At 39.6% G+C, this 16,193-nt stretch overlaps 1 protein-coding gene across 1 annotated transcript in view; it reads left to right on the plus strand.

Moving 5' to 3' along the window:
* baiap2l1b (BAR/IMD domain containing adaptor protein 2 like 1b) overlaps positions 1-16,193 on the plus strand; it is a 104,341-nt gene that overhangs the window by 57,452 nt on the left and 30,696 nt on the right. The window contains exons 5-7 of the mRNA XM_062036858.1: positions 1,368-1,439; positions 3,561-3,695; positions 14,344-14,496. Coding sequence (XP_061892842.1) covers positions 1,368-1,439; positions 3,561-3,695; positions 14,344-14,496 — 360 coding nt within the window. The remainder of the gene's footprint in view (positions 1-1,367; positions 1,440-3,560; positions 3,696-14,343; positions 14,497-16,193) is intronic.

The following is a 16,193-nucleotide window of genomic DNA, read 5'->3' on the forward strand; positions in this document are numbered from 1 at the left end:
ATAGCTTTATCGGCCCGGCTACATTGATCCATTATGAAACCAACCTGAGATATTTCTGTCCGTTACGTTTATTTCGAAATTGGTAACCGTGTGTTTTCTCTCTCAAAACGGAGTCAAATGTGCCGGAGACACATTATCAGCCCCGCGTTGCAACAAAGGCATAACTTAACGTTACTCACAAAAAAGCTGAACTCATGAATGCTTGTTGCCACTATGGACTTAAAAAGTTACGTACTGTGAGTTCTTCCCTTCATCCATGGCTCCAACATGTTTCCTTTTCAGGTGCTCCTGAAGCAATGTTGTACTTCCGTGCCATTTTGCAGGAAACGGTCTTCTTTGAAATCTTTAAAGTAAAGTGTTCCCACACTTTTGACGACTTAGGTCGTACACTTTTCTCCATTGAAGCAATAACCTCAAGATGTTTCTCCGCTAAACTATCGGTAGTGTTTTCCTGCGCCATTTTTTAAATTTTTCAAGGAAAGGAGACGCCGTCGTCACGTGAGCTGTACATGACACATCATTGGCTAGCTTACGCCACCTCATGAGACGTAGCCTAACCGCCGCCCTGGCGCTGTTTTGTACTGTTTTTGTACTTATTTTGATTATTGTTTCTCAGCTGTTTGTAAATATTGCAGTTTATAAATAAAGGTTTATAAAAAAATAAAATAAAAAAAATAAAAAAATAACCAAAAAAATCAAATAAAAAAAAGCCTCCGCGCATGCGCATAGCATAGTTCCAACGAATAGATGACTAAATTAATCGCCAACTATTTTGGTAATTGATTTTAATCGATTTAATCGATTAGTTGTTGCAGCCCTAAGTAGACCCATAATAAATTCATAAAAGAACCAAACTTCATCAATGTTTTTTTGTGACCAACAAGTATGTGCTCCAATCACTCTACCACAACAACAAAAAAGTTGTAGAAATGATTGGAAACTCAAAACAGCCATGACATTATGTTCTTTACAAGTGTATGTCAACTTTTGACCACGACTGTATGTTAAGCAAGAGGGTCATTTTTGTTTGGACTGATATGCCGAACATGGGCGCCGATTGCAGCTTCGCCACTTTCACACTAATGAGTGAGAGCTGCATCTGAAGAAGAAGAAGAAGAGGGAGAAGTCTGTGGGCATTCCCACGCTTCGTTTCTGACTCATTCGTAAGAGCAACCTTGAACCGACAGCACACCCCCGCACACATGCACCAATGCAATTTAAATGTATTTCTCCTATTTAACGCTGTTTTGGTTTTTTTACCCTTTTTGTTGAGGACAGATGTTCCGTCCTTCTGTCAAAGTTTTTACCCGCCCTTATGACCTTATTCCCTTTTTCTCTCTTTCAACTACCCTGGGGTCCACCTGAAGTTTAAACGGTTCCACATGGAGATTATAGGAGAACTGGAGAGAAAAACAGACATGGATGTCAAATACATGACAGTGAGTATTAATTGTGTGTGTGTCATGTGCATACCATTAACCGCATTACCAATGGCGCTAAGAAATAATGAGTATCTGACAAAAGTAAGTATTGTACACTAGGGATGAGCCGATCGATTGGCCGCCAATAAGTATCAGCCGATTTTTGTGAAAAAGTATGTGAACACCATTACCAATTAATACCTGTTTTATTTATGTCCTCCGGCAATCAATCAATCAATCAAACTTTATTTATAAAGCGCTTTTCATATATAAAAGAAATGCAACGCAAAGTGCTTTACAGAGTTCAAAACAATACCCCATACGTACGCACGGACACATATACCAAAAACAAACACACACACACAACGTACACACATATGCAACTATATGAACCAGTGATTGCATGGCTGAGTACAGAGGAGACGTGTGAGTAAACACTATCACAGTAGTCATCTGCACCAGGAGGTCTTTAGACCACGGCCACCAGGACGCTGGCACAAAGCGCCCCCACAAGCACGGCCGATAACCCCTGAGGCAGGAGCCTCATCTAAGGAAAGTTGGAAAACAAAAATAATAAAACTTGTAAAATAGTAAGAACCATGAGTAGAGATAAAGAATACAAAAAACCTGAATGTACCTTTCAGCATTAATGGTGCCTTCACAGATGTGTAAGTTACCCATGCCTTGGGCACTAATACACCCCCATACCATCACAGATGCTGGCTTTTCAACTTTGCGCCTAGAACAATCCGGATGTTTTTTTTCCGACGTCCACAGTTTCCAAAATCAATTTGAAATGTGGACTCGTCAGACCACAGAACCCTTTTCCACTTTGCATCAGTCCATCTTAGATGAGCTCGGGCCCTGCGAAGCCGGTGGCGTTTCTGGGTGTTGTTGATAAATGGCTTTCGCTTTTGCATAGTACAGTTTTAACTTGCACTTACAGATGTAGGGACAAACTGTAGTTAGTGACAGTGGTTTTCTGAAATGTTCCTGAGCCCATGTGGTGATATCCTTTACACACTGACGTCGCTTTTTGATGCAGTACCGCCTCATCGCTTACGTGCAGTGATTTCTCCAGATTCTTTGAAACTTTTGATGATATTACGGACCGTAGGTGGTGAAATCCCTAAATTCCTTGCAATAGGTCATTGAGAAATGTTGTTCTTAAACCGTTCGACAATTTGCTCACGCATTTGTTGACAAAGTGGTGACCCTCGCCCCATCCTTGAGCATTTCATGGAAGCTGCTTTTATACCCAATCATGGCACCCACCTGTTCCCAATTAGCCTGTTCACCTGTGGGATGCTCCAAATAAGTGTTTGATGAGCATTCCTCCACTTTCTCAGTCTTTTTTGCCACTTGTGCCAGCTTTTTTGAAACTTGTTGCAGGCATTAAAATTCCAAATGAGCTAATATTTGCAAACAATAACAAAGTTTTCCAGTTTGAACGTTAAGTATCTTGTCTTTGCAATATAAGTTGAAAAGGATTTGCAAATAATTGTATTCTGTTTTTATTTACCATTTACACAACGTGACAACTTCACTGCTTTTGGGGTTTGTACTACACCTCACAGAGAAAATGTGTTAATATTCAGTGTAAGCACCATTGTTATCTGGCTCTACCTTAACTTCTAAGCATGGAATCAATCAGAGCTGCACAGCCATATCTCTTCAGTGCAGGCAGCACTCATGCAGCCTCGGACCACCACCCTGCTTGACAAGGGGAGACAATCATTTGCCACTCACTTGTGTTTTCACTGGGAATTAAACATATACTGGTTAAACTGTACACTGACTATTAGTATATCCAAGCTTCATTTTGTTGGCATTTTTCATTTATAAGAAACATTTCAGTCACTGCTGAATTAATTGAATGAATGCTGAAATTGCCACAATACTAACTAGCATGAAATAATAGATCTGTTTATTTTGCAGTGTCTTTTGCTTCTTTAAATTAATTAAGTGTCGATAGCCCCAAAGGTATTGTGCGGTATAGAGTCATTTCTCAGCAATCTGCACAAACACGGTCCACAAATTGCAATGAAAAGAAGAAACCCCACCAGTGATTCTGAATGCACAACAGCATCCTGGCCAACACTCAGTTCACGGTGGATCTTTCATTCCTTTTCATCCCAGGCCACCTTCAAAAGGTACCAGATGGAGCATAAGACGAAGCAGGACTCTTTGGAGAAATCCCATGCCGACCTGAAGAAGCTGAGGAGAAAGAGCCAAGGCAAGAACGCCAACAAGTACGAGTTCAAAGAGAGCGAGGTGAGCACGCCTGCGGACACCTGACACACTCACTGAGGCTCACACGGGTCACTTTGCCAAGCTATAATTAGGCGTCAGACACCCGATCGCCACGTCATGTTTAAGCTGCACGGCGCAGCAATATTTGAGGACAAAAGGTAGATAATACGAGCGTGTGGTCTGGCATGCAGCAACTGGCGAGTTGTTCAAAGGAATTGGGATTGGCAAGGCAACTTTATTTATATAGCACGTATACAACAATTTTAAAATTGGGCCGAAGTGCTTTACAGGTTAAAAAGCATAGAGCAAAAAATAAATAAATAAAAGACAACGCAGTATTAGCAGTAGATTATGAAATCATATTTGCACTTTTGCTCTAAGATGCAGCCACCGCAGCATATAAGGATGGGAATTGCTAAGTTTTTTCCGATTCCACTTTCGATTCTGCTTAACCATTCAGTTCCTTAACACAGTGTTTTTCAACCACTGTGCCGCGGCACACTAGTGTGCCGTGAGATACAGTCTGGTGTGCCGCGGGAGATTATCTAATTTCACCTATTTGGTTTAAAAAATATTTTTTGCAAACCAGTAATTATAGTCTACAAATGATGTGTTGTTGTTCAGTGTTGTTTTTGACAACCATCTTACATTTAGTCTTAGTCTTAGTCTTTTGGACTAAAATGCTTATTAGTTTTAGTCACATTTTAGTCACTTTTATATGTGATAGTTTTAGTCCAGTTTTAGTCGACGGAAACTCAAAAGGGTTTTAGTCTAGTTTTAGTCGATGAAAAGTCAAAAAGGTTTTAGTCTAGTTTTAGTCCAAAAAAAAGAATAAAAAGTATAATATAAGTATATAAGTATAGTCTTTTAACAAATTGATTTAGGTCAATAAGTATTGGAGATTGCTGTTGGGCAGTGTCACACATAAGTTGTGAAAATAGCAGCAGATCTATAAGTTCAACCCATTGTAAGCTTGCAGATCTGCTATTTTCACAAATAATAACAATAAAGGAATGGTTTTAGACATATAAGGTTTCCACCCAACAGCAAATTTCTGATCCGAGGATTGTGTATTACACACAGATAAAGTGGTAACAGTGGAATCAAAGTTCATTACTCCAAAAAAGCCAAAAAACAAAAACATTCTACTTCAGCAATTGTGGCTTTATTTCTCAGAATGTGTTAATAAAGTACAATGAACATAAACATGCCCAAAAGATGAGTGATGGATGAGGAACACATATGCTCAACTTGGCCCTGTCTGCCAGTGCAATTACAACAGATATCATACAACCCCACTCTCTTTCATTTGTGCAAACCATGTAATAAAATAATCAATTAATTCCTGATTCCTTAATGGGGCTGCACAACGTCACTTGTGGCTTTTAGGCTAAAGCTAGCAGACTCTACGTATAACACTAACTCCACCTGTTTAACATATCAAGTTACGTGCTGACAGAACGTACTCACAAAGAGATAACCACACCGTCACTGAATGTAAACATGGCTATACATGCTGCTAAAGTAACACACACATAATGAATTGACGTTAGCGTAACAAAAGCTAACTTTAGCCTGAAGTTAGCAGCCCATTTGCGCCAGGAGTATGTGGAAAACGTACTAATGTATTAGCTTACTATGACATTTATCGATTATGTTAACAGCATTTGTAACTTACCTTCGAAAAAATATCCTTGTGGCGAGCCTTAAGGTTGGTCGTATTTTTTCCGCATATTTTGTGGCCACATTTGTCACCGTCTTCCTTCACAATACACTCTGTTTTATTATCTGCTGGGTTATATTTAAAATACACCCATATGTCGTCTCTACGTTTGCGACCACCGAGCCCCTGTGTTGAAACTTCCGCCGCCATCACGCTCCATTGCCTGATGAGTAACAACAGTCTGACGTGTTGAGCACGTTGTGCGCTGCACGCCAGTTGGTGGGCGTGGTTTTAATTGACACACACAATAAACAGAAATGTCATGCATTTTAAACGTCTGACAGATTACCCACTAACATTAACACGTCTCGTCATGTTTTCGTCATCAGAGAGACATGTTTATCTCGTCACCGTCTCGTTATAGTCATGAAAAAAAGTGGCGTCAACAAAATGATTTCGTCATCGTCATCGTTGACGAAAACAACACTGTTGTTGTTGAGTGTCGGTGCCGTCTAGAGCTCGGCAGAGTAACCGTGTAATACTCTTCCATATCAGTAGGTGGCAGCCGGTAGCTAATTGCTTTGTAGATGTCGGAAACAGCGGGAGGCAGTGTGCAGGTAAAAAGGTGTCTAATGAGTTTTGGCTTAAAAACTAAAGATAAAGATGAAGTTATAACACTGAAACGCCCTCAGGTAGAGGTGCTTTAAAGGCCTACTGAAATGAAATGTTTTTATTTACACGGGGATAGCAGATCCATTCTATGTGTCATACTTGATCATTTCGTGATATTGCCATATTTTTGCTGAAAGGATTTAGTGGAGAACATGGACGATAAAGTTCGCAACTTTTGGTCGCTGATAAAAAAAAGCCTTGCCTGTACCGGAAGTAGCGTGACGTCGCAGGTTGAAAGGCTCCTCACATTTCCCCATTGTTTACACCAGCAGCGAGAGCGATTCGGACCGAGAAAGCGACGATTACCCCATTAATTTGAGCCAGGATGAAAGATTTGTGGATGAGGAACGTGAGAGTGAAGGACTAGAGTGCAGTGCAAGACCCATCTTTTTTCGCTCTGACCGTAACTTAGGTACAAGCTGGCTCATTGGATTCCACACACTCTCCTTTTTCTATAGTGGATCACGGATTTGTATTTTAAACCACCTCGGATACTATATCCTCTTGAAAATGAGAGTCGAGAACGCGAAATGGACATTCACAGTGACTTTTATCACCACGACAATACATCGGCGAAGCACTTTAGCTACGGAGCTAACGTGATAGCATCGGGCTTAACTGCAGATAGAAACAAAATAAATAAACCCCTGACTGGAAGGATAGACAGAAAATCAACAATACTATTAAAACATGGACATGTACACTACCGTTCAAAAGTTTGGGGTCACCCAAACACTTTTGTGGAATAGCCTTCATTTCTAAGAACAAGAATAGACCGTCGAGTTTCAGATGAAAGTTCTCTTTTTCTGGCCATTTTAAACGTTTAATTGACCCCACAAATGTGATGTTCCAGAAACTCAATCTGCTCAAAGGAAGGACAGTTTTGTAGCTTCTGTAACGAGCTAAATCGTTTTCAGATGTGTGAACATGATTGCACAAGGGTTTTCTAATCATCAATTAGCCTTCTGAGCCAATGAGCAAACACATTGTACCATTAGAACACTGGAGTGATAGTTGCTGGAAATGGGCCTCTATACACCTATGTAGATATTGCACCAAAAACCAGACATTTGCAGCTAGAATAGTCATTTACCACATTAGCAATGTATAGAGTGTATTTCTTTAAAGTTAAGACTAGTTTAAAGTTATCTTCATTGAAAAGTACAGTGCTTTTCCTTCAAAAATAAGGACATTTCAATGTGACCCCAAACTTTTGAACGGTAGTGTAACCACACGGTTAATGCTTTCCAGCCTGGCGAAGCTTAACAATGCTGTTGCTAACGACGTCATTGAAGCTAACTTAGCAACGGGACCTCACAGAGCTATGCTAAAAACATTAGCTATCCACCTACGCCAGCCAGCCCTCATCTGCTCATCAACACCCGTGCTCACCTGCGTTCCAGCGATCGACGGAGCGACAAAGGACTTCACCCGATCATAGATGCGGTCGGCGGCTAGCGTCGGGTAGCGCGTCTGCTATCCAAGTCAAAGTCCTCCTGGTTGTGTTGCTGCAGCCAGCCGCTAATACACCGATCCCACCTACAGCTTTCTTCTTTGCAGTCTTCATTGTTCATTAAACAAATTGCCAAAGATTCACCAACACAGATGTCCAGAATACTGTGGAATTTTGCGATGAAAACCGAGCTTTTTGTATTGGATACAATGTGTCCAAATACTTCCGTTTCAACGATTGACGTCACGCGCATACGTCATCATACATAGACGTTTTCAACCGGAAGTTTAGCGGGAAATTTAAAATTGCACTTTATAAGTTAACCCGGCCGTATTGGCATGTGTTGCAATGTTAAGATTTCATCATTGATATATAAACTATCAGACTGCGTGGTCGGTAGTAGTGGCTTTCAGTAGGCCTTTAAGACATGGCTGTTATGGTTGTAAGAGGGGAGATGACGGCAACAGACACCAGAGAGCAGTAATGTTCAATGATTTATTATATATATAGTTAACATATGTATATATAATAAAAATAAACAGTACTAATAAACTATAGAATGGTGTGTGACAAAATCCAAGAGGGTATGTGTGTAGATTAGCTGTTGAGTGTTACCGTAAATGTTGAATGAGGAAGCAGACAAAACCAAAGAGGGCAACGCAGAAGGGATCCGAGATTCGCGTGAGGTCCGTGGGGCAGAGAGAGTCGTCAGAGTCCGGGGCGAGCGAGTAGTCGAGGAACGAGGGAGGAAGTCGGAGTCCAGAGGGAGATGCAGGAAGAAGTGAGACGCACAGCTCACTTTCCGGCTCGACGGAGGGTAGGTACACCATTGAGAAACTAAGTTCCCGCAATGATCCTTGGGTCCACTGGTCCTTATGCTGCTTGTCTGATTAGACCCAGGTGCGCGGATAGCCGATTATTACATTTGAACAGAAGTGTAGATAGAACATGTCAAAAGAGAAAGTAAGCAGATATTTACAGTAAATGAACAAGTAGATTCATAATTCATTTTTACAGCTTGTCCTTAATGTTGACAAAATAATAGGTGTATAAATGACACAATATGTTACTGCATATGTCAGCAGACTAATTAGGAGCCTTTGTTTGTTGACTTACTAATAAAAGACAAGTTATCTGTAAAATGTAGTCAATTTTAGAGCGTTTGTTCCGCCTGCTTACCGCCATTGTGGAATGATGTCACCCCCACCCGGAAGAATCGTCAAGGGAACCGTTTGAAAAAATGTCTAGTAATTTCAAGGAATTGATACTCTGAACAAGAACCGGTTTTCGACTCCCATCCCTAGCTACACTATATTGCCAAAAGTTTTTGGCCACCTGCCTTGGCTCACATATGAACTTGAAGTGCCATCCCATTCCTCACCCATAGGGTTCAATATGATGTGGGTCCACCTTTTGCAGCTATTACAGCTTCAACTCTTCTGGGAAGGCTGTCCACAAGGTTGCGGAGTGTGTTTATAGGACTTTTGCACCATTCTTCCAAAAGCACATTGGTGAGGTCGCCGTTCTAATTATTCCCAAAGGAGTTCTGTCGGGTTCAGGTCAGGACAACCTGGTCTGGTGAAGATAAGGTCTTTTTTTTTTTTTTTTATAAAATAAAATAAGATAAATAAATAAAAAATATTTTCTTGAATAAAAAAGAAAGTAAAACAATATAAAAACAATTACATAAAAAAATAGTAATTAATGAAAATGAGTCAAATTAACTGTTAAAGGTTAGTACTATTAGTGGACCAGCAGCACACACAATCATGTGTGCTTCACGGACGTATCCCTTGCAGACTGTATTGTTCTATATTGTAGGAACCAGAATATTAATAACAGAAAGAAACAACCCCTTTTGTATGAATGAGTGAAAAAAAAATAAAAAAAATACACACTGTTGTTGGTGGAGAAGGCCTGGCTCTCAGTCTCCGTTCTAATTCATCCTAAAGGTGTTTTATCAGGTTCAGGTCAGGACTCTGTGCAGGCCAGTCAAGTTCATCCACACCAGACAATGTCATCCATGTCTTTATGTGCAGTGGTGCACAGTCATGTTGGAAGAGGAAGGGGCCCGCTCCAAACTGTTCCCACAAGGTTGGGAGCATGGAATTGTCCAAAATGTTTTGCTATCCTGGAGCATTCAAAGTTGTTTTCACTGGAACTAAAAAGCCAAGCCCAACTCCTGAAAAACAACCCCGCACCATAATTCCTCCTCCACCAAATTGCACACCCGCTGACCCCTCTCTGTCAGTTTACGTGGCCTACCACTTGGTGGCTGAGTTGCTGTTGTTCCCAAACTCTTCCTTTTTCTCACAATAAAGCCGACAGTTGACTTTGGAATATTTAGGAGCGAGGTTATTTAACGACTGGATTTGTTGCACAGGTGGCATCCTATGACAGTTCCACGCTGGAAATCACTGAAAGCGGCCCATTCTTTCACAAATGTTTGTAGAAACAGTCTCCATGCCTAAGTGCTTGATTTTATACACCGGGCCAAGTGATTAGGACACCTGATTCTCATCATTTAGATGGGTGGCCAAATACTTTTGGCAATATAGTGCATTTAGTTTCTGGCTAAATCAAGGCTCACTTGCTTTCTCACATACATTCATCAAACTCTCACAGGTCACCATAGCAACAGGCTTGTTGTAGTTTTGACAGGTGAATAGGCTTCATTTGTGTATGACAGAGATTGGCTATTACTGACAAAATAGCCTTTTACACGCCTCCACTTACTCCCTCACCCACTTGTCAGGAATTATGCTGCCCACCTCCCAACGGTGTCTCGTCTTTATTGGGACAAAAAAAAACAAAAAAACGTGGAGAATTGAATAACAATACTTGAAAGTTAAGTGCGACACCAGCGCGTAATTACTGTGTAAACAAACATGTTGCTTTTTGCTATGCATAAAGCCGCGGTCAAAAGTGTACATACACTTGTAAAGAACATCATGTCATGGCTGTCTTGAGTTTCCAGTCATTTCTACAACTCTTATTTTTTTGTGATAGAGTGATTGGAGCACATACTTGTTGGTCACAAAAAATTCATGAAGTTTGGTTCTTTTATGAATTTATTATGGGTCTACTGAAAATGTGAGCAAATGTGCTGGGTCAAAAGTATACATACAGCAATGTTAATATTTGCTTACATGTCCCTTGGCAAGTTTCACTTCTTCTGGTTGAATGTTTGACCACTCTTATTGACAAAATTGGTGCAGTTCTCTGACATGGACTTGTTTCTTCAGCATTGTCCACACGTTTAAGTCAGGACTTTGGGAAGGCCATTCTAAAACCTTCATTCGAGCCTGATTCAGCCATTCCTTTACCACTTTTGACGTGTGTTTGGGGTAGGGGTGTAACGGTACACAAAAATGTCGGTTCGGTACGTACCTCGGTTTAGAGGTCACGGTTCGGTTCAATTTCGGTACAGTAAGAAAACAACAAAATATACATTTTTTGGTTATTTATTTACCAAATTTGTAAACACTGGTATAACATACATATACACACAGGGTCCATTGCCAAGGTTAATGTGGTCAACATATGTAAAATAAAAACTAAATAATAGAGATGTCCGATATATCGGCCGATAAATGCTTTAAAATGTAATATAGAAAATTATCGGTATCGGTTTTTTTATTATCTGTATCGGTTTTTTTTTTAGGTTTGTTTTTTTGTTTTTTTTTTATTAAATCAACATAAAAAACTCAAGATACACTTACAATTAGTGCACTAACCCAAAAAACCTCCCTCCCCCATTCACACTCATTCACACAAAAGGGTTTTTTCTTTCTGTTATTAATATTCTGGTTCCTACATTATATATCAATATATAGCAATACAGTCTGCAAGGGATACAGCACATAAGCACACATGATTGTGCGTGCTGCTGGTCCACTTATAGTACTAACCTTTAACAGTTAATTTGACTCATTTTCATTAATTACTAGTTTCTATGTAACTGTTTTTATATTATTTTACTTTCTTTTTTATTCAAGAAAATGTTTTTAATTTATTTATCTTATTTTATTTTATTTTTTATTTTTTTAAAAGGACCTTATCTTCACCATACCTGGTTGCATAATAATGTGTTAATTCCACGACTGTATATATCGGTATCGGTTGATATCGGTATCGGTAATTAAAGAGTTGGACAATATCGGATATCTGCAAAAAGCCATTATCGGACATCCCTACTAAATAAGATAAGGCTCAGAATGGTTTCTTAACAAAACCTTTCTACATATAAAGTGCTTTTTTTGATTGATTGATTGAGACTTTTATTAGTAGATTGCACAGTACAGTACATATTCCGTACAATTGACCACTATATGGTAACACCCCAATAAGGTAATCAACATTAAACTGCCTCAAGCTAATTTTACTTGTTTTGGAAAGTCTTGACAAGCCGAATTTTCTCGTTCTATTGGCAGATCATCTTGCTTAGTTCAAATAAAATACCCCTAATTTTTGTATTTTTTTTTCTTATTTTTGAACACTGACTTTTTGCAGTGCAGTGGTTGAAAAACACTGGTTTAGTGCATGTAAACAGACCAAGTGTGTGTGTACGGGGCGGTGACGTTGGGTTTAGGTTGGGATGGGGGACCCTTAAGGAGTCTTGTGTATGGGGTCCCAGAATTCGGTGCTACACCCTTGACTGTATCTCCTACCTGAATAGTGACTAATGTGTGAAGAAGGCACGGTTCATTTTACTGACATGTTATAGAACGAATGCATGACAGAGTGAGACAGAGTCGGTGCTGTTGCATTGCACACACTGCGAAAAGTCAGTGTTCAAAAACAACAAAAGAAAATACAAATATTAGGGGTATTTTATTTGAACTAAGCAAAATTATCTGCCAATAGAACAAGAAAATTCGGCTTATCAAGACTTTCCAAAACAAGTAAAATTAGCTAACCTCAATGAACCCAAAAATACCTTAAAATAAGTATATTCTCACTAATAACAAGTGCACTTTTCTTGGTAGAAAAAAAAAGAGACCTTTTTGCTCAATATGTTGAAAAATATTCTTAAATGAAGTAAATGCTAGTGCCATTATCTTGACATAATGATATGCACTCGGCATTACATTTCTTGAAACCAGCAAACTTATACTAAAAACTAATTTATTGTTCTTAATGGAAATTCAACAAGGCAACCGCTTGTTACTCTTGGGGTCTACTAGCCACTCAGGCAAATCATATTGTCTAAAAATGCATTTTTCCATCGATAACATGACATCATCGCGCCAAGTGCGTGCACTTTCAGTCAATTAGTGCATATATATACAGCCTGGAACCCCAACCAAAACATTTTTAATTGTAATTTTGAAGAATTCATCTGAATGTGCGTGAACTATTTCTGTTCAAAATTGTTAGAAATGTTAAATGTTTAAATATTAACTGTCAGTTTACTGTACTGTGCCAACTGTACTACTATATAAGTACGTGTTTTCTATTGTTTCATTGAAAATAAAACAGCAAAGTCCATTTGGCTGTCATCTGTTTTAATTATGAGACACAATTGTGTCAAAGTCATGATTTTTTTTTTCATGCTTGAAATAAGAAATTTTTACTTTGAAAAAGTAGTTTTATACTTGTGAGTGTTGACGACACAGTTTTGCAACAGTTGATATTCTAGTTTCAAGCATGTTTTACTCAATATACACTACCGTTCAAAAGTTTGGGGTCACCCAAACAATTTTGTGGAATAGCCTTCATTTCTAAGAACAAGACTAGACTGTCGAGTTTCAGATGAAAGTTCTCTTTTTCTGGCCATTTTGAGCGTTTAATTGACCCCACAAATGTGATGCTCCAGAAACTCAATCTGCTCAAACGAAGGTCAGTTTTGTAGCTTCTGTAACGAGCTAAACTGTTTTCAGATGTGTGAACATGATTGCACAAGGGTTTTCTAATCATCAATTAGCCTTCTGAGCCAATGAGCAAACACATTGTACCATTAGAACACTGGAGTGATAGTTGCTGGAAATGGGCCTCTATACACCTATGTAGATATTGCACCAAAAACCAGACATTTGCAGCTAGAATAGTCATTTACCACATTAGCAATGTATAGAGTGTATTTCTTTAAAGTTAAGACTAGTTTAAAGTTATCTTCATTGCAAAGTACAGTGCTTTTCCTTCAAAAATAAGGACATTTCAATGTGACCCCAAACTTTTGAACGGTAGTGTAGGTCATCAAATCTCAGCAACAAGCTGTAATATCTTACTGAGGTCATTTAGGACCAAAACACTTAAAACAAGTAAAACACGCTAACATAAAATCTGCTTAGTGAGAAGAAGTATCTTATCAGACAGAAAATAAGCAAATATCACCCTTATTTGAGATATGTCATCTTACTTAGATTTCAGTTTTTGCAGTGTGTACATTGTGATTGTCTAAAAACATGCACGGTTCATTTTACTAACATGTTATAGAAGGAAATGCATGACAGAGTTGAGACAAAGTGGGTGCTGTTGCATTGCACACAAAGACCAAGGCCCGTCTGTACAATTGTGTGCGGTGCACATACATTCACTCGGACACCCGTCCTGTAAGTGTCGTCTGCCATTGCAGATAACACCTGCTCTGTGTCCTGCCCCCCTTTGTCCATCCTTTCACTAGATCGACCCTTCTGTCCAAAAACTCACCTGCGAGAACGAGATTAGAAGGTTAAAAAGAAAAAAAACACTTGAGTGTTTAGGTGATGGCTTTTCACACCATATGGCCAGCAAGATAAGACAATGTGAAGATCAGTTCTCACTCAGCTTGCAAGATGGGGCGTCTGCTTTTTATCAAAGACACTTGTGATTGCGAAGCACTTGGGAGGATTTCCGTGTGACGCACCTGTGGATGCATGTTTGTGTTTGTGTGTCCTCAGTGCATGGAGACGCTAACGAACCGCCAAATGGACATGCAGCTGTTCATCGCCGACGGCTGCAAAGAGGCCCTGCTGGAGGAGAAGAGACGCTTCTGCTTCCTGGTGGACAAACACTGCATGTTTTCCTATCAGATCGCATCGTTTCATGACAAGGTTACGCAACACAACCTGCTGCCATTTCCAAAATGTTGCAATGTGGCTGCGATCACTTGACTGAACACGCTCCCGCTGTCTTGTTAGTGAACATCAAACAGCTCAAACTCATTGCCTTTGAAAGACTTGATGCTTGTGGTGGACACATTCACTTACAGTCGTGGTCAAAAGTGTACATACACGTGTAAATAACATAATGTCATGGCTGTCTTGAGTTTCCAATAGTTTCTACAACTCTTATTTTTTTTGTGATAGAGTGATTGGAGCACATACTTGTTGGCCACAAAAAAACATTCATGAAGTTTGCTTCTTTTATGAATTTATTATGGGTCCACTGAAAATGTGCTGGGTCAAAAGTATACATACAGCAATGTTAATATTTGCTTACATGTCCCTTGGCAAGTTTCACTGCAATAAGGCGCTTTTGGTAGCCATCCACAAGCTTCTGCTTGAATTTTTGACCACTCCTCTTGACAAAATTGGTGCAGTTCAGCTAAATTTGTTGGTTTTCTGACATGGACTTGTTTCTTCAGCATTGTCCACACGTTTAAGTCAGGACTTTGGTAAGGCCATTCTAAAACCTTCATTCTAGCCCAGGGGTCGGCAACCCGCGGCTCTAGAGCCGCATGCGGCTCTTTAGCGCCGCCCTAGTGGCTCTCTGGAGCTTTTTCAAAAATGTATGAAAAATGGAAAAAGATGAGGGGAAAAAATATATTTTTTGTTTTAATATGGTTTCTGTAGGAGGACAAACATGACACTAATTGTTATAACACACTGTTTATATTAAACATGCTTCACTGATTCGAGTATTTGGCGAGCGCCGTTTTGTCCTACTAATTTTGGGGGTCGTTGAACTCACCTTAGTTTGTTTCCATGTATAACTTTCTCCGGCTTTCTAGGACGTGTTTTATGCCACTTCTTTTTCTGTCTCATTTTGTCCACCCAACTGTTAACGTTGTGCGTGAAGGCACAAAGGTGAGTTTTGTTGATGTTATTGACTTGTGTGGAGTGCTAATCAGACATATTTGGTCACTGCATTAATGCTAGCTAATCGATGCTAACATGCTATTTAGGCTGGCTATATGTACATATTGCATCATTATGCCTCATTTGTAGCTATATTTGAGGTCATTTAGTTTCCTTTAAGTCCTTTAAATGTATATCTCTTGACACACTATCTGTATGTAATATGGCTTTTAATTTTTTGCGGCTCCAGACAGATTTGTTTTTGTATTTTTGGTCCAATATGGCTCTTTCAACATTTTGGGTTGCCGACCCCTGTTCTAGCCTGATTTAGCCATTCCTTTACCACTTTTGACGTGTGTTTGGGGTCATTGTCCTGTTGGAACACCCAACTGCGCCCAAGACCCAACCTCCGGGCTGATGATTTTAGGTCAGACCTGGGCATTCTGCGGCCCGCGGGCCACATCCAGCCCTTTGTGCGTCCCTGTCCAGCCCGCGTGAGGCCAATTATAAATTACAAAATACATTTTAAAAAGTATCTATGTCGAGTGTGCAATACAACAGTGCTGCTTTTGTTTTGAAAATCGTTATTTGTATTACTTCCGTGTGGACGTATGCGTGTGCGTGATTGTGAGTGAATGTGAACAGCTGCAATCACAAAATAAAGTTGAAAAAACATCTATGTCGTGCGCGCAATACAACTGTGCTGCTTTTATTTTGAAAAGTATTATTTA

This window comes from Entelurus aequoreus, linkage group LG25 (assembly GCF_033978785.1).
Source record: "Entelurus aequoreus isolate RoL-2023_Sb linkage group LG25, RoL_Eaeq_v1.1, whole genome shotgun sequence".
Classification (NCBI taxonomy): Eukaryota; Metazoa; Chordata; class Actinopteri; order Syngnathiformes; family Syngnathidae; genus Entelurus; species Entelurus aequoreus.